The 18,622-nt window shown below is 50.6% G+C and overlaps 1 protein-coding gene across 1 annotated transcript; it reads right to left on the bottom strand.

Moving 5' to 3' along the window:
* Positions 1-401: 401 nt before the first annotated feature.
* Positions 402-17,325, bottom strand: KCNAB3 (potassium voltage-gated channel subfamily A regulatory beta subunit 3; the record flags this gene model as incomplete). Its single annotated transcript, XM_083881591.1, has 15 exons — positions 17,262-17,325; positions 15,086-15,129; positions 13,643-13,680; positions 11,550-11,623; positions 9,801-9,845; positions 8,664-8,708; positions 7,198-7,235; positions 6,468-6,554; positions 5,988-6,023; positions 4,776-4,861; positions 4,123-4,216; positions 3,506-3,585; positions 2,821-2,905; positions 1,826-1,914; positions 402-473 (listed from the first exon to the last, which is right to left on the bottom strand). Exons 1-15 carry the CDS (start codon positions 17,270-17,272, stop codon positions 402-404), a joined length of 924 nt encoding a protein of 307 aa, XP_083737717.1. The 5' UTR covers positions 17,273-17,325.
* Positions 17,326-18,622: the final 1,297 nt, after the last annotated feature.

Raw genomic sequence — 18,622 nt, 5'->3', positions numbered from 1 at the left:
GGTGTAACTGGGATCACTGGGAACCACAAACTGGGCCGAACTGGGATCACTGGGACCCCCTCCCCCCCCCAAGCCCCGCCCCTCCTCCCCCCCAAAAAAACGACTCCAGGCCCCTCCCCCACGTGGGAAAAGCCACTTTATTCCCCTCCCCCCACAGCGGGTGGGGCGGGGCGGGAGGGGGCGTGGCCTGGCAAGCCACACCCCCACTGGAAGCGCTGCGATTGGTCAGGAATCATGAAAGGGGGCGGGACTTTGTGCTTTGATTGGCCCCGCCCCTATTTAGGGGGCGGGGTTATTGCTGTCACTCAAAAAGGCTCCGCCAGCAGGGGGCGGGGCCAAGGCGCGCAAAGGGGGCGGGGCCATGCGGGAGCAGCCAATGGGAGGCGGCGGAGGGGGCGGGGTCAGAGCGAGGCCACGCCCCCCAGGAGGGGGTGGAGCTCGCGCTGCTCCGCGGGGCCGAGGCGGGGCAGAACCTGGGGAGGGAAAAATTGGGTGAAAATCCCCCAAAATCCGCCAAAATCGAGGAAATTCAACCCAAAATCCCCGTGGGGAAGGCGGAACCCGCTGGATTTACCCGAATTTGCCCAAAATCTGAGTAAAAATAGCCCAAAACCGGCGAAATTTGACCCAAATGTGATCAAAATAACCCTGATTTTGGCTCGAAATTCTCGGAATTTACCCCAAATCCGAGGAAATTTAGCCAAAGTCTGAGGGAAATCCCCAAGTGGACACAAATCAACCCAAAATCTGCCAAAACTGACAGGAAATTTGGGGAATTTAACCCAAAATTGGACGGATTGACCCGAAATTCAGCAAAAATCACCCAAAATTTGTGAGAATTGACCCAAAATTAGATGAAATTCACCCAAAAGTGACAGAAATTAACCCAAAACCTGTGAAAATTAACCCAAAAAAACCTAATCCCAAATCGACCCTCAGGACCCCCAAATTTCCTCCAAATCCCCCCAAATTTCCCAATTTCCCCCAAATTTTCCCCAATTTTCCCCCAAATCCCCCCAATTTCCTCCAGATTTTCCCAAATTTGTTCCAAATTCCTCCCCAAATCCCCCCAAATTTCCCCCGTTTCCCAATTTTTCCAAAATTTGCTCCAAATTTCCCCCCAAATTTCCCCCAAATCCCCCCAGATTTTCCCCATTTCTCCCAAAATTCCCCAATTTTCCCCCAAATTTTCCCCAATTTTCCCCCAAATCTCCCAATTTTTCCCAAATTTCCTCCAAATTTTCCCCAATTTTCCCCCAAATCCCCCCAATTTCCTCCAGATTTCCCCATTTTCCCAAAATTCCTTCCCAAATCCCCCCAGTTTTCTCCAATTCTCCCCAATTCCCCCCAAATTTCCCCCAATTTTCCCAAATTTGCTCCAAAATTTCCCCAAATTTCCCCCAAATCTCCCAGATTTTCCCCATTTCTCCCAAAATCCCCCAAATTTCCCCCAAATTTTCCCCAAATTCCCCCCAAATCTCCCAGGTTTTCCCCAATTTTCCCCAATTTGTTCCAAATTCCTCCCCAAATCCCCCCAAGTTCCCCCAAATTTTCCCCAATTTTCCCGAATTTCCTCCAAATCTTCCAATTTCCCCCCAATTTTCCCAAATTTGCTCCAAATTCCTCCCCAAATCCCCCCAGTTTCCCCCAATTCCCTCCAAATCTCCCAATTTTTTTCTCCAATTTTCCCCCAAATCCCCCCAGATTTTCCCCATTTCTCCCAAAATTCCTCCCCAATTCCCCCCAATTTTCTCCCCAAACTCCCCCAAATTTTCCTAAAATTTCCCCCTGGACCCCCCAGCCCCCTCCCCAGCCCCTCCCCCACCTGCAGGGCCTGGATTTGCTCCCGGAGCCCCCGGGGGGTCTCGGCCCCCACCAGGACAGAACTGACGCCCTCGAGACGCAGGGACCACGCTGGGGACAAGGACACCTGTGTCACCTGTGTCACCTGTGTCACCTGTGTCACCTGTGTCACCTGTGTGTCACCTGTGTCACCTCAGTGTGACCTCAGTGACACCTGTGTCACCCACCCCGTCAATGTCACCCCTGTGTCACCAGTGTCACCCACCTTGTGTCACCAGTGTCACCTCAGTGACCTCAGTGTCACCTGTGTCACCTCATTGTCACACCTGTGTCACCTCAGTGTCACCTCAGTGTCACCTGTGTCACCCACCCTGTGTCACCTGTGTCACCTCAGTGTGACCCCTTCAGTGTCACCTGTGTCACCCACCCCGTCAATGTCACCCCTGTGTCACCAGTGTCACCCACCCTGTGTCACCAGTGTGACCTGTGTGTCACCTATGTCACCTCAGTGTCACCTCAGTGTCACCTCAGTGTCACCTGTGTCATCTCTGTGTCACCTCAGTGTCACCCACCCCATGTCACCCCCAATGCCCTCCAGCTACAGGGACCATGCTGGGGACAATGATACCTGTGTCACCTCTGTGTCACCCTCAGTGTCGCCTGTGTCACCTCTGTGTCACCCCCAGTGTCACCTGTGTCACCTCAGTGTCACCCACCCCATCAATGTCACCCCCAATTACCACCCTGTCCAGCTGTGCTGGGCACAGGGACAATGTCACCACACCAGTGTCACCCTGATGTCACCAGAGGTGTCCCCAGAGGTCTCCCCGATGTCCCCAATGTTCCCGATGACCCCAATGTCCCCATTGTCCCCTAATGTCCCCAATGTCCCCCAATGTCTCCTAGTGTCCCCAATGTCCCCACTGTCCCCAATGTCCCCAATGTCCCCAATGTCCCCAATGTCCCCAATGTCCCCAATGTCCCCAGTGTCCCCCAGTGTCCCCAATGTCCCCTCACCGATGCCCAGCTGTCTCTCGGAGCAGCCCAACCTCTGGGCCAGCGGCTGCAGCTCCCCCAGAGCCACCGGGCAGCGGGGCCGGCCCTGGGGACACAGGACAGGGACATGGGGACAGTGGAGGATTGGGGACATTGGGGACAGTGGGGACATTGAGAGGATTGGGGACACTGAGGGGATTTGGGGTAATGGGGACAGTGGAGGAGTGGAGACTTCGGGGACATTGGGGACATTTGGGGACAGTGGGGACATTGGGGACATTGGGGATGTTTGGGGACCTTTGTGACATTGGGGACATTGGGGATGTTTGGGGAGGATTTGGGGACATTGGGGACATTTGGGGACTTCAGGGGACATTGAGATCATTGGGGACATTTGGGGATATTGGGGACACTGAGGGGATTGGGGGATATTTGGGGACATTGGGGACATTTGGGGACATCCCCAGGGACCCTGGAGGTGTTGGGGACAGTGGGGACATTGAGGATGTCGGGGGGATTGGGGACATTTAGGGCCATTGGGAGATTTGGGGACATTGGAGATAATGGGGACATTGGGGACACTTGGGGGACATTTGGAGGATTTGGGGACATTGGGGACATTTGGGATTTTGGGGATGTTGAGGACAATGGGAACATTGGGGACATTGGGGACATCCTGGGGACATTTGGGGTGACCCCGGGTTACCTTGGCCGGGGCGTTCCCGGGGGTCTCCTCATCCATGGGGGGCCCGGGGGCCATCGGGGACCAGGTGACGGCGCCCAGGCCTTGGGGACATCGGGACAGGGTCACCTGGGACCCCCCTGACCTCCCCGTGATCCCCAAAATAATCCCCGGGGCTCCACCCACACCCCACCTTAGCCCCGCCCCCTTGTCCAAAGACCACGCCCCCTTATCAAAGACCAACCCACAGCCCTTAGCCCCGCCCTCTTTGCACAAAGGCCACGCCCCCAGCCTTAGCCACGCCCCCTTTGCCCTGCCTCATGGCCCTGATTGGCCACACCCCTTAGCCCCGCCCCTCCATTTGTCATGCCCCATTCAATTGGCTCCTCCCCTTTATTTCCATGGCCACGCTCTTCCTGTGGCCCCACTGCTTTATTGGAGACCCCTGGCCACGCCCCCTTTTGGCCACGCCTTCTTTCATTGGCCACATCTCCTGGCCCCGCCCCCTTTTACTGTCCTGCCCATTCAATTGGACACCCAATCTGGCCCCGCCCCTTTTACCACACCCCACACCTTCTATTGGTCACACAATTGTGGCCACGCCCCCTTTGCCCCGCCCATTCTCGTGGCCCCGCCCCTACCAAGGTGGCGGAAGAGGCGTGGCTCCGGCGGAAGCTCCGCCCACTGACACACGGGGGCCACCAGGTTCAGCTGCCGGGCCACGGCGAAGGTGTCCTGGGGTGGGGACAGCAATGTCACCTGTGTCACCTCCCCTGTGTCACCTCCTGTGTCACCTGTGTGACCCCTGTGACCCCACCGTGTCCTGGGGTGGGGACAGCAATGTCACCTGTGTCACCTCCCCTGTGTCACCTGTGTCACCTGTGTGACCTTTGTGTCACCCCTCATGTCACACCCGTGTCACCCCTCGATGTCCCCAGGTCCCTCCCCTGGCCCCGCCTCTCTTGTCCCCAAATGTCCCCATGTCCCCCCCAGTGTCCCCTCTGTGACGTCACCGCTGTCCCCTCCAATGGCCTCGGTGTCCCCGCCCATAATGACATCACCAGGCTCCTCCCACATCCCAATGTTTTGGTGTTTCACCCCATGACGTCACCGCGACCATGTCTCCGCCCACCATGACGTCACTGGGCTACAAATTTCCTCCCGTCTTATTACTCCGCCCACCATGACGTCATTATCCCCACATCCCCTCCTTGTCCCCATGACGTCACCGGGGAACCCCCATCCACCGTGTCCCCGCCCACCATGATGTCACCACCCGCTGTCCCCCGCCCACCATGACGTCACCGGGGGCGGCCCCGGCCGTGCCCCAATACAGCGCCAGGCCCTGCTCGATGACGTCACTCATGGCACGAACCAACTCTGCCGGAAAAAGGGGGGGGGGGAGGGACCGAATTAACTGCGGGAGACACGGGGGGATTTGGGGGGATTTGGGGGGATTTTGGGGGGATTTTTTGGGTTTTTTGGGAGAATTTTTTTGGGGTTTTTTGGGAGAATTTTTGGGGGGGGTTTGGGAGTTTTGGGGGGATTTTTTCGGAGATTTTTTGGGGATTTTTTTTGATTTTTGGGGGGATTTTGGGGGTTTTGGGGGGATTTTTTAAGGGGGATTTTTTTGGAGATTATGGGGGGATTTTTTTTTATTTTTGGGGGAATTTTTGGGTTTTTTTTGGGAGTTTTGGGGGGGATTTTTTTGGGGGAATTTTTTGGTTTTTTATGGGAGAATTTTTGGGGATTTTTTGGGAGAATTTTTGGGGGTTTTGGGGGAGAATTTTGGGGGATTTTTTGGGGGATTTTTTGGGATTTTTTGAGGGATTTTTTAAGGGATTTTTTGAGGGATTTTTGGGGGATCTTTTGGGGGAATCTTTGAGGGACTTTTTGGGGAATTTTGCGGGATTTTGGGGGGGCTTTTTTGGGGTTTTTTGAAGGATTTTTTGGGTTTTTTTGGGGGATTTTTTGTGAGATTTTCGGGGGGCTTTGGGGGGACTTTTTAGGGGAATTTTTTGGGAATTTTGGGGGGATTTTTGGGGGGGATTTTTTTTGGATTTTTGGGGGGATTTCTGGGGGGTTTTTGGGGGAATTTTGGAGGATTTTTTTAGGGATTTTTTTGAGGATTTTGGAAGGGGATTTTTGTGGGATTTTTTTGGGATTTTGGAGGAATTTTTTAGGGATTTTTTGAGGATTTTTTGAGGGATTTTTGGGTGGATTTTTGAGGATTTTTTGGGTTTTTTGAAGGTATTTCTGGGTTTTTTTGTGGGAGTCGGGAGGGGTTCGAGATATTTGGGGGAGATTTTTCGAGTTTTGGATGTCTGGGGGGGATTTTTGGGGGAATTTATGGAGGGTCCGAGGGGTTTGGGGCAGTTTTGGTGGTTTTGGAGAATTTGGGTCAATTCACACAGTTTTGGGGGGATTTTGAGCAGTTTTGGGTGGAATTTGGGAGATTTTGGGGTGATTTGGGGTCTCTTTCCCCCCCCATTTTTCCCCTTGGTACCTTCCAGGCGCAGCAGCCGCAGGGTCGGGTCCAGCCCTGGGGGAGGGGACACGTCAGGGGGCGGGGCCTGAGGGGGGCGTGGCCACAAAGGGGCGTGGCCACAAAGGGGCGTGGCCACAGGGTCTTAATGAAGGGCTGCGTGGGGTCTGAGAAAACGGGCGTGTCCTCAAATAAAGGGGTGTGGCCAATGCTGGGTGTGGTCTGTATGTGTGATGTCACCATGGGTGTGGCCTAAGGGGGAGTGTCCCAAAATAAAGGGGCGTGGCCATCAATGGTGGGTGTGGTCTGTAGGTGTGATGTCATCATTGTGCGTGTGGCCAAAAATGGGAGTAGGAGCCAATAAAGGGGCGTGGCCTTTTCTATGAAGGGGTGTGGCCCAATGTGGGTGTGGCCCATAAATGGACATGACTTTAACCCCACAATGGGCGTGGTCTGAGGTGGAGAAAGGGCGTGGCCTGTTGAAAAGGGGCGTGACCTCACCCTCATTGTGGGCGGGGCCAGGGCGGGGCCCGGCGAAGACGACATCGACGTAATCGAGCTGGAGGCGACGCAGGGAACCCCGGAGACCTGGGGGGGAGTGGTCAGGGTTAGGCCACGCCCACAAACCGCACACCCACCAATCAGACACTTTCCCGAAGGGGCGTGGTCAGGGTCAGGCCACGCCCCCAAGCCCACACACTACACTGACACTCCTGAGGGGGCGTGGCCAAGATTAAACCACGCCCACAATTTCAAACCCCATCCAATAGGGCGTGGCTATATTTAAGCCACACCCACAATAACATTTTGTGGGCGTGGTCACCATTAGGCCACGCCCACAAAGCTATTCAGTCATTGAGGGGCGTGGCCAAAATAAGCCACGCCCACATCCTTAACCCCCACTATACAGGGGCGTGGTCAGTTATAAGCCACGCCCACAAAAGCAAAATAGTCACTGATTGGGCGTGGTAAAATTTAAGCCACGCCCACATCCTTAATTCCAAATCACAAGTGGGCGTGGTCAGATAAAAGCCACGCCCACCAGTCCTAAAAAGGGGCGTGGTCAATGTTGGGTCACACCTCCACATTGTGGGTGTGGTCAATGTTAAGCCACGCCCACATCTTTGCCCATATAAGGACATAGAATTCATTAAGTATTTAAGCCACACCCCTGAGCTGTCAATCAAACCCCAGGCTCCGCCCACTCCCATTTAGGCCACGCCCCCCTCACCTTCCAGCAGGTGTTTCCTGGAGAGGCCCCGGTCGGGTCTGGGGAGGGCAAAAAATAACCAAAATTTACCACAAAAAACTCAATGTTTATCCCAAAAAATTCCAAAATTTATCCCAAAAAAACAAAGTTCACCCAAATTACCCAAAAACACCCCAAAACCCAAAATTTGTCCCAGAAAAAAATTCAAATTTACCCCAAAAAACCTCAAAATTTATCCCAAAAATTCCCAAAATTTATCCCAAAAAACCAAAATTTACCTAAATTAACCAAATTCACCCAAAACCCAAAATTTGTCCCATAAAAAAACCCAGATTTACCCCCAAAAAAACTCAAAATTTGCCCCCAAAAAACCAAAATTCACCCAAATTCAACCAAAAAATTTGCCCCCCAAAAAAATCCCAAATTTCGCACCAAAAAGTCTCAAAATTCACCCTGAGACACAAAAATTCACCCTAAAAATACCTGAAATTTCAAATTTGCCCAGAAATCCCAAAAATTCCCTCCCAAAACGCCAAATCCAACCCGAAAATTCACCCAAAGACACCAAAATTCACCAAAAAATCCCAAATTCACCCCAAAACCCAAAAATTTACCCCAAAATATACAAAATTCACCCCAAGAGCCTCAAAATTTGTCCCAAAAAACCCCAAATCCGCCCCAAACCCCAAAAATTTACCCCAAAATATCCCAAATTCCACCCCAAAACCCCAAATCCACCGAGAAACCCCAAAATTCCCCCCAAGGCACCAAAATTCCCAAAATTAACCCCAAAACCCAAAAATTTACCCCCCAAATATCCCAAATTCCACCCCAAGAGCCTCAAAATTCACCCCAAAATACCAATAATTCACCCAAAACCCCAAAAATTCACCCAAAGGCACCAAAATTCCCCCAAAATTCCCAAAATTAACCCCAAAAAACCAAAATTCACCCCCAAACCCAAAAATTTACCCCCAAAAAATCCAAATTCCACCCCAAGAGCCTCAAAATTTGTCCCAAAAACCCCAAATCTGCCCCAAACCCCAAAAATTTACCCCAAAATATCCCAAATTCCACCCAGAAACCCCAAAATTCCCCCCAAGGCACCAAAATTCCCCCCAGAACCCAAAAATCTACCCCCCAAATATCCCAAATTCCACCCCAAGAGCCTCAAAATTCACCCCAAAATACCAATAATTCACCCAAAACCCCAAAAATTCACCCAAAGGCACCAAAATTCCCCCAAAATTCCCAAAATTAACCCCAAAAAACCAAAATTCCCCCCAAAACCTCAAAAATTTATCCCCAAAATATCCAAAAATCCACCCGAAGACCCCAAAATTCACCCCAAAAAACCCAAATTTGCCCCAAAACCCCAAAAATTTACCCCAAAAAATCCAAAATTCCACCCCAAAAACCCCAAACCCACCCAGAAACCCCAAAATTCTCTCCCAAACCCCCAAAAAAACCCCAAATTTTTTACTCACGGCGCCCCCCAGTGGACGCGGGTGGTGATGACGTAACTGGAGCGTCTGGAGGGGGGAGGGGCGGGGTGGGGGAGGGGCAGAGACCCCCCAAAATCCCCCCCAAAATCATCCCAAAATCACCCCAAAAAACCAAAATTTCCCCAAAAAATTCCGTCAAAATCCCACCCTGGAACCCCAAAATCCCCCCAAAATCCCACAGGGAACTAAAAAAATCAAAATTTTCCCCAAAATTCACAGAAATTCCACCAAAATCCCACCAAAATCCCCCCAAAATCATCCCAGGACACCCCAAAATCCCACAGGGAACAAAAAAAAAAATCAAAATTTCCCCCAAAATCCCACCCAGGGACCCCAAAATCCTCCTGGGACCCCAAAATCCCTCCCCAGGACGCCCCAAAATCCCCACAGGGAACCAGAAAAATCAAAATTTTTCCCCAAAATCACCTGAATTCCATCAAAATCCCACCCAGGACCCCTCAAATCCCACCCAGAGACCCCAAAATCCTCCCAGGACCCCAAAATTTGCCAAATTTCCCCCCAAATTTCCTCCAGGGTCCCCAAATTTCCATCCTGGGACCCCCAAAATCCTCCCAGGACCCCAAAAATCCTCCCGGGACCCCCAAATCTGCCAAAAATCCCCCCAAAATCCCTCCCAGGGACCCCAAAATCCCTCCCAGGACCCCAAAAATCCATCCCAGGACCCCCTAAATTTCCCCAAGGGATCCCAAAATCCCATCCCAGGACCCCAAAATTTGCCAAAATTCTCACCCAGGGACCCCAAAATCCTCCCGGGACCCCAAAATTTGCCAAAAATTTCCCAAAATTCTCACCCAGGGACCCCAAAATCCTCCCAGGACCCCCAAAATCCTCCTGGGACCCCAAAAATTGCCAAAAATCCCCCCAAAACCCCTCCCAGGGACCCCAAAATCCCACCCAGGACCCCAAAAATCCCACCCAGGACCCCAAAAATCCCACCCAGGACCCCAAAATTCCATCCTGGGACCCCAAAATCTGCCAAAATCCCCCCCCCAAAATCACCCCAGGACCCCCCAAAATCCCACAGGGAACCAAAAAAATCAAAATTTTCCCCCAAAATCCCACCCAGGACCCCCAAAAATCCCCCCAAATTTCCCCCACCTCCATCCTTTGCTCCTCAGGATCCTCCCGAGCATCTTCTCCACCCTGAGGGATTTGGGGCGAATTTGGGGGATTTTTGGGGTTTTTGGGGGGAATTTGGGGGTTTGGGGGAGAAATTTGGGATTTTTGGGGGGAATTTGGCAGATTTTGGGGGGAAATTTGGGGTTTTTTTGGGGATATTTTGTGGATTTTGGGGTTTTTTGGGAGAGAAATTTGGGGGATTTGAGGTTTTGGGGCTTTTTGGGGGGATTTGGGGGGAAATTTGGGGATTTTGGGGGGATTTAGGGATTTTTGGGGGGATTTTGGAGGGGATTTAGGGGGTTTAGGGGGGAAATTTTGGGGGTTTTGGGGAAAATTTGGGGGATGTGGGAGATTTGGGGGCTTTTTGGGGGGATTTGGGGGGAAAATTTGGGGCTTTTGGGGGGGATTTGGGGTTTTTGGGGGATTTTGGGGGATTTGGGGGAAAATCTGGGATTTTTGGGGGGAATTTTGCAGATTTTGGGGGAAAATTTGGGGTTTTTGGGGGGGAAATTTGGGGTTTGGGGAGGAATTTCTGGGGATTTTGGGGATTTTTTTGGGGGGATTTGGAGTTTGGGGCAGATTTGGGGAGAATTTTGGGGTTTTGGGGGGAATTTGGGGTTTTTGGGGGGATTTTGGGGATTTTAGGGGGAAAATTTGGGATTTTTGGGGGGAATTTGGCAGATTTTGGGGGGAAATTTGGGGGTTTTTGGGGTTTTTTGGGGAGAGATTTGGGGGTTTTGTGGGGAAATTTGGGGTATTTGGGGGTTTTGGGGAGAATTTTGGAATTTTTGGGGAGAATTTTGAGGGGTTTGGAGGGAATTTGGGGTTTTGGGGGGGATTTTGGGGGGATTTGGGTTTTTTTGGGGAGATTTTGGGGGAAATTTGGGGGATTTGGGGAGGTTTTTTTGGGAAAATTGGGGATTTTGGGGGGAAATTTGGGATTTTTGGGGGTATTTTGGGGGGATTTGGGTTTTTTTGGGGGGGAGATTTGGGGTATTTGGGGGTTTGGGGGATTTGGGGGAGAATTTTGGGATTTTTGGGGGGAGTTTTTGGGGATTTTTTCATTTCTTAGGGACTTTTTGGGGTTTTTTGAGGGATTTTTTGGAGATTTTTGGGGAATTTTTTTTTATTTTTGGGGCATTTTGGGGGGAATTTTTTGGGGTTTTTTTTTGGCATTTTTTATTATTATTTTGGGGATTTTTTAAAATTATTTTTTAAGGATTTTTGGGGATTTTTTGGGGGGATTTTTTAGGATTTTTTTATTTTTAGTGGGATTTTTTGGGGGATTTTTGGGGCGATTTTTTGTGGGATTTTTAATGGGATTTTTGTGGGATTTTTGTGGGATTTTTTGGGGGGATTTTTAAGGGATTTTTGGGGGATTTTTAAGGGATTTTTTTTAGGATTTTTTTTATTTTTGGGGGGTTTTTTTGGGTGTTTTGGGGATTTTTTTGAGGGACTTTTGGGGATTTTTTGGGGAATTTTTGTGGGATTTTTTGGGGTGTTTTTTTGGGTGTTTTTTGGGGGATTTTTTGGGATTTTTTTAGGATTTTTTTTATTTTTTGGGGGGGATTTTTTGGGTGTTTTGGAGATTTTTTTGTGGGATTTTTGTGGGATTTTTGGGAGATTTTTTGGCATATTTTATGGGGATATTTTGGGGTATTTTTGGGGTATTTTTGGGGATATTTTTGGGGTATTTTTGGGGATATTTTGGGCTATTTTTGGGGTTACCTGGCCGAAGCTTCGGCGGCATCGAAGAGCGTCACCCCCAAGTCGTAGGCGGCGCTGAGAACCTGCTCAGCCTCCTGGAAAAACCCAAAAATTCCCCAAAATTTGGGGAGGGGGAGTCAGGAGGAGACCCCCAAATCCTGGGGGGGAACCCCCGGACACCCCAAAAAAAAAAGAGTCAAAAATTTGGGGGAAAAATCAAAAAAAAAAAAGGGAGAAAATGACTAAAAATTAATTTAAAAACACCAAAAATTAATCCAAATATTTTAAAAAAACCCCAGTCAAATTCAGTCCCAAAATGGCCAAAATTCATCCCAAAAATACCCAAAAATTCACCCCAAAAATGCCAAAAAATTCACCAAAAATACCCAAAAATTCACCCCCCAAATCACCCAAAATTCACCCCCAAAATAACCAAAAATTCACCCAAAAAATCCCAAAAATTCATCCCCAAAAATACCAGAAATTTGCCCTGAAATAAAACCGAAATTCACCCGAAAAAAAAATCAAAATTTCACCCCAAAATTCACCCAAAAATACCCCAAAATTCATCCCTGAAATACCCAAAATTCACCAAAAAATACCCCAAAATTAACCCCTAAAAATAACCAAAAATTCACCACAAAATTCGCCCCAAAAATATCCCAAAATTCACCAAAAAACACAAAAAAATTCACCCCTAAAATAACCAAAATTCACAAAAAATATTCAAAATTCACCCTCAAAATTACCCAAAAAATCACCCCAAAAATACTCAAAAAATTCACCCCTAAAATACCCAAAACTACCCAAAATTCACCAAAAATGCCAAAAAATTTCACCCCCCAAAATACTCAAAATTTGCCTCAAAATTTGCCCCAAAAATATCCAAATTTCACCCCAAAATATCCCAAAATTCCCCCCAAAAATACCCAAAAATTCACCCTAAAAATACCAGAAATTCGCCCCCAAAATACCCGAAATTCGCCCCAAAATTCACCCCAAAAATACCCAAAATTCACCCCAAAAATACCCAAAAATTCATCCCTAAAATGCCAAAAAATTCACTCCCAAAATGCCAAAACTTCACCCCAAAATTCATCCCAAAAATACCCAAAATTCACTCCCAAAAATACTCAAAAAATTCACCCCTAAAATACCCAAATTTCAGTCCGAAAATACGCAAAAATTCACCCTAAAAATACCCAAAATTCCGCCCCAAAACTATCCAAAAATTCACCCCTAAAATACCCAAAATTCACCCCAAAAATTCAAAAAAATCACCCCGAAAATACCCAAAAATTCACCCCCCAAAATACCCGAAATTCACCCCAAAAATATCCAAAATTCACTCCCAAAATACCCAAAATTAATGCGAAAAATACGCAAAATTTCACCCCCAAAATACCCCAAATTAATCCAAAAATACACAAAAATTAACCCCGAAAAATAACCAAAAATTCACCTCAAAATTCGCCCCAAAAATATCCAAAATTTACCCAAAAATTCCCAAAAATTCACCCCAAAATACCCAAAAATTCACCCCCCAAAATACCCGAAATTCGCCCCAAAATTTGCTCCAAAAATACCCAAAATTTCACCCCAAAAATACCCAAAATTCACCCCAAAATTACCCAAAATTCACCCCAAAATTCACTCCAAAATTTGGGTGAAAAATCCAAAAATGGGGTGAGAAACCCCAAAATTTGGGGGGAAAATCCCAGAATTTGGGGGAAATCCCAAAATTTGGGGAAAAAAATACCAAAATTTGGGGGGAAAATCCCAAAATTTGGGGGAAAAATCCCAAAATTTTTGGGGAAAATCCCAAAATTTGGGGGAAAATCCCAAAATTTGGGAGGAAAATTCCAAAATTTGGGGGAAAATCCCAAAATTTGGGGGAAAATTCCAAAATTTGGGGTGAAAATCCCAAAAATGGGGTGAGAAACCCCAAAATTTGGGGGGAAAATCCCAAAATTGGGGGGAAATTCCAAAATTTGGGGGGAAAATTCCAAAATTTGGAGTGAAAATCCCAAAATTTGGGGGGAAAATTCCAAAATTTGGGGGAAAAATCCCAAAATTTGGGGGAAAATCCCGAAATTTTGGGTTGGGGGTCTCACCTCCTCAGAGGTTCCGGCCCCGAAGGTCCCACGAGCACCTGGGGAGGGAAATTTGGGGATGAAGAGAAAGAAATGTCCCCAAAAAAATCCAAATTTAGCCAAAAAAATCCAAATTTAGCCCAAAAAACCCAAATTTAGCCCCAAAAAAACCCAAATTTATCCAAAATCCCCCAAATTTAAGCCCAAAAACCACCCGGGGAGCTCCAAATGTGATGAAAATAATCCCAAATTGGAGGAAAATTTGTCAAATTCGGACAAAACCCACCCAAAATCCCTTAAAATTGTCCCCAAATTCACCAAAAATCCCTCAAATTCTCCCCAAATCCACCAAATCCTCAAAAATCCCCCTAAATCCCCCTAAAATCCCTTCAAGTCCCCCCCAAATCCCCCAAAATTCCCCCAAATCCTCAAAAATCCCCCAAATCCCCCCCAATTTTCCCCCCAAAATCCCAAATTTCTTCCGAAATTCCCCCAAATTCTCCCAAAATATCCCCAAAATCTCTTGAAAGTCGCCCCAAAATCCCCCAAATTCCCCAAAAATTTCTCCAAATCTCCCAAAATCCCCCAAATTCCCCAAAAATTTCTCCAAATCTCCCCCAGAATCCCCCAAATTCCCCCAAATTTCCCAAAAATCCCCCTGAAAATCCCCCCAAAATTCCCCCAAATCTCCCAAAATTCCCTGAAAATCCCCCAAAATTCCCCCAAATTTTCCCCAAAATCCCCCCAAAATCCCCCAAATTTCCCCAAATCCCCAAAATTCCCCCAAATTTTCCCCAAATTCTCCCAAATCCCCAAAAATCCCCCCAAAATCCCCCCAAATCCCCCCAAATTCTCCCCAAATCTCTCCCAAAATCCCCAAAATTCCCCCAAATTTTCCCCAAAATCCCCCCAAATCCTCAAAAATCCTCCCAAAAATCCTCCAAAATTCCCTGAAAATCCCCCCAAAATCCCCCAAAATTCTCCCAAAATCCCCAAAATTTCCCCAAATCTCCCCCAAAATCCCCCCCAAATTCTCCCAAAATCCCCAAAATCCCCCCAAAATCTCCCAAATTCCCCCAAATTCTCCCAAAATCCCCAAAATTCCCCCAAATTTTCCCAAATCCTCAAAAATCCACCCAAAATCCCCCAAAAATCCCCCAAATTTCCCTGAAAATCCCCCCCAAAATCCCCCCAAATTTTCCTTTTTTTCCCCCCAAAATCCCAAAAATCCCCAAAAATCCCCCGAATTCCCCTCCAGGACCCCCCAAAATCCCCCCAAATTTTCCTTTTTTTCCCCCCAAAATCCCCCAAAATCCCCAAAAATCCCCCGAATTCCCCTCCAGGACCCCCCAAAATCCCCCAAATTTTTCTTTTTTCCCCCCAAAATTCCCTCAAATTTTCCAAAATCCCCAAAATTCCCCCAAATCCCCCCAAAATCCCCCCAAAATCCCCCAATCCCCTCACCCAGCCCCAGGCAGGAGACGCGCAGCCCGGAGCGGCCGAGGGTCCTGGGGGGGCACACGGGGGTCACCCCAAAACCCCAAACGGGACCCCCAAAAGTGGGGACCCCAAAAAAGGGACTCGGGGACCCCAAAATGGGGCTCAGGGACCCCCAAAATCAACCCAGGGACCCCCAAAAGGGACCCAGGACCCCCAAAATGGGATTTGGGGACCCCCAAAAGGAACCAGGGACCCCCAAAAAGGGACTTAGGACCCCCAAAAAGGGATCCAGGGACCCCAAAATCGACCCAGGGAACCCCAAAATCAACTCAGGGACCCCCAAAATTAACCCAGGGACCCCCAAAAGGGACCTGACCCTTCCCCAAATCAACCCAGGGACCCCCAAAATCAACCCAGGACCCCCAAAAGGGACCCAATCCCCCCTCAATCAATTCAGGGACCCCCAAAAGGGACCCAGGACCCCCAAAAAGGGACCCAGGGACCCCCAAAATCCACCGAGGGACCCCCAAAATCACCCCAGGGACCCCTAAAATCAACCCAGGGACCCCCAAAAGGGACCTGACCCTTCCCCAAATCAACCCAGGGACCCCCAAAATCAACTCAAGGACCCCCAAAAGGGACCCAGGGACCCCCAAAATTAACCCAAGGACCCCCAAAATTAACCCAGGGAACCCCAAAAGGGACTCAGGACCCCCAAAAAGGGATCCAGGGACCCCCAAAATCAACCCGGGGATCCCCAAAATCAACCCAGGACCCCCAAAAGGGACCCGACCCCCTCCCAAACCAGCCCAGGGACCCCCAAAAGGGATCCGGGGACCCCCAAAATAAACTCAGGGACCCCCAAAAGGGACCTGACCCTTCCCCAAATCAACCCAGGGACCCCCAAAATCAACTCAAGGACCCCCAAAAGGGATCCAGGGACCCCCAAAATTAACCCAGGGAACCCCAAAAGGGACTCAGGACCCCCAAAAAGGGATCCAGAGACCCCCAAAATCAACCCGGGGATCCCCAAAATCAACCCAGGACCCCCAAAAGGGACCCGACCCCCTCCCAAACCAGCCCAGGGACCCCCAAAAGGGATCCGGGGACCCCCAAAATAAACTCAGGGACCCCCAAAAGGGACCCGACCCCCCCCCAGGAGAATCGGGACCCCCCCAATCAACCCAGGGACCCCCAAAAAGGGATCCAGGGACCCCCAAAATTAACTCAGGGACCCCCAAAAGGGACTCAGGAACCCCAAAATGGGATTCAGGGACCCCAAAAAGGGATTCAGGGATCCCAAAATGGGCTCGGGGACCCCAAAATCAACCCAGGGACCCCCAAAAGGGACCCAGGGACCCCCCAGATCAACCCAGGGACCCCTAAAAAGGACCCAGGACCCCCAAAATGGGACTCAGGGACCCCCAAAATCAACCCGGGGACCCCTAAAAGGGACCTGACCCTTCCCCAAATCAACCCAGGGACCCCCAAAATCAACCCAGGGACCCCCAAAAGGGACCCAGGGACCCCCCAGATCAACCCAGGGACCCCCAAAAGGGAAACAGGACCCCCAAAAGGGATCCAAGGACCCCCAAAAGGGACCCAGGGACCCCAAAAAGTGACCAGGGACCCCCAAATCAACCCAAGGACCCCCAAAATGGACCAGGGAATCCCAAAACCCGATCCGACCCCCCCCCCAGGAGAACCGGGACCCCCCAAATCTACCCAGGACCCCCCAAAAGGGATCCAGGGACCCCCAAAATTAACCCAGGGACCCCCAAAAGGGACCCGACCCCCCCTCAATAAATTCAGGGATCCCGAAATCAACCCAGGGATCCCAAAAGGGATTTGGGGACCCCCAAAATGAGACCCATCCCCCCAATATAAATTCAGGGAGCCCCTAAATCAACCCAGGGACCCCCAAAAAAGGACCAGGGACCCCCAAATTAACCCAGGGCCTCTAAAATCAACCCAGGGACCCCCAAAAGGGATCCAGGGACCCCCAAAACCGGAACCAACGCCCCCAAATCAACCCAGAGACCCCCAAAATCAACCCAGGGAACCCTGAAATGGACCCGACCCCCTCCCAAACCATCCCAGGGACCCCCCAAATCCACCCGGGGACCCCCAAAAGGGATCCAGGAACCCCCCAAATCCACCCAGGGCCCCCCGCCCCCTCCCCCCGGCCCCTCCCCCATACCGGTACTTCATGCCGGGCCCGGGGGTCGCTCCGGGCTGGTCCCGTTTCGGTGCCGCCGCCCCTCCCCCACCCCCTCCCCCACCCCCTCCCCCACCTCCTCCTCCTCCTTTTCCCCCCGATTTTTGGGGGGCTCCCCTGGCCGCCCCTCCCCCCCCACCTTTCCCACCCCCACCCCCTGCCCCTCCCCCACCCCCCCCGGGGCCCGCCCCTCCCCCCCCCGGGCCGGGGCCCCTCAGGCTCTGCTCGGTGCAGGCGATGGAGACCTGCATGGGGGAGGGGCGAGGGGGGGGAGGGGCCTGGGGGGGCGGGGTTTAATTCCCCCCACCCCCCAATTTAAAAAAATATAAAATTAATTAATTAATTTGGAAGGGGGGGGGGAAAAAAGGGGGGGGAGGGGCGAGCGGAGGGGTCGCGGCGTCCCCGGAGCGGAAGAGAAAAAAAAAATTAAAAAAAAATTAAAAGGGGTGGGGGAAAAAGGGACACGCCCATTAAAGGACACGCCCAGCAAAAAAGGAGGCGGGGTTTAAATGGAAGAGGCGGGGTAAATAAAGAGGCCACGCCCCCCCACATGGGCAATAAGCCAATGGGGTGGGGAAAAAGGAAATAGGCCACGCCCACCAATGAGGCCACGCCCCCTCTCCTGGACAAGGAGCCCATTGAAGGTGAAAAAGGGGCGGGGTAAAGGTGAAAAGAGGCCACGCCCCCTCATTGACAATAAGCCAATGGGGTGGGGAAGGGGCGGGGCAAATAGAAAGGCCACGCCCCCCTCAAGGGAAATACAATCATTGAGGTTGAAAAAGGGGCGGGGAAAAGTGCAAAGAGGCCACGCCCCCTCAATGACAACACAACCAATGGGGTGGGAAGGGGCGGGGCAAAGGTGTAAAGAGGCCACGCCCCCACAAGGGAAATAGAGTCAATGGGATGGGGAAGGGGCGGAGAAAATAGAGAGGCCACGCCCCCCTCAATGGCAATACAGTCAATGGGGTGGGGAAAGGGGCGGGGCAAAATAAAGAGGCCACGCCCACACAAGGGTAATACGCCGATGGGGTGGGGAAAGGGGCGGGGCAAATGAAGAGGCCACGCCTCCTCAATGGCAATATGGCAAAGGGAGAAAGGGGCGGGGCTAAGTAATGAGGCCACGCCCCCTCGAGGGCAATGCGACAATGGGGTGGGGAAAGGGGCAGGGCAAATAGTGAGGCCACGCCCCCACAAGGACAATAAGCCAATGGGGTGGGGAAGGGGCGGGGTAAATGAAGAGGCCACGCCCTTTCAAGGGAAATACACTCATTGACAATAAGCCAATGGGGTGAGGAAGGGGCGGGGTAAACAGAGAGGCCACGCCCCCACAAGGGAAACACAGT

The sequence above is a fragment of the Zosterops lateralis genome, assembly GCF_965231275.1.
Source record: "Zosterops lateralis genome assembly, chromosome: 34".
NCBI lineage: Eukaryota > Metazoa > Chordata > Aves > Passeriformes > Zosteropidae > Zosterops > Zosterops lateralis.
This window is presented reverse-complemented; position numbering and strand designations above follow the sequence as displayed.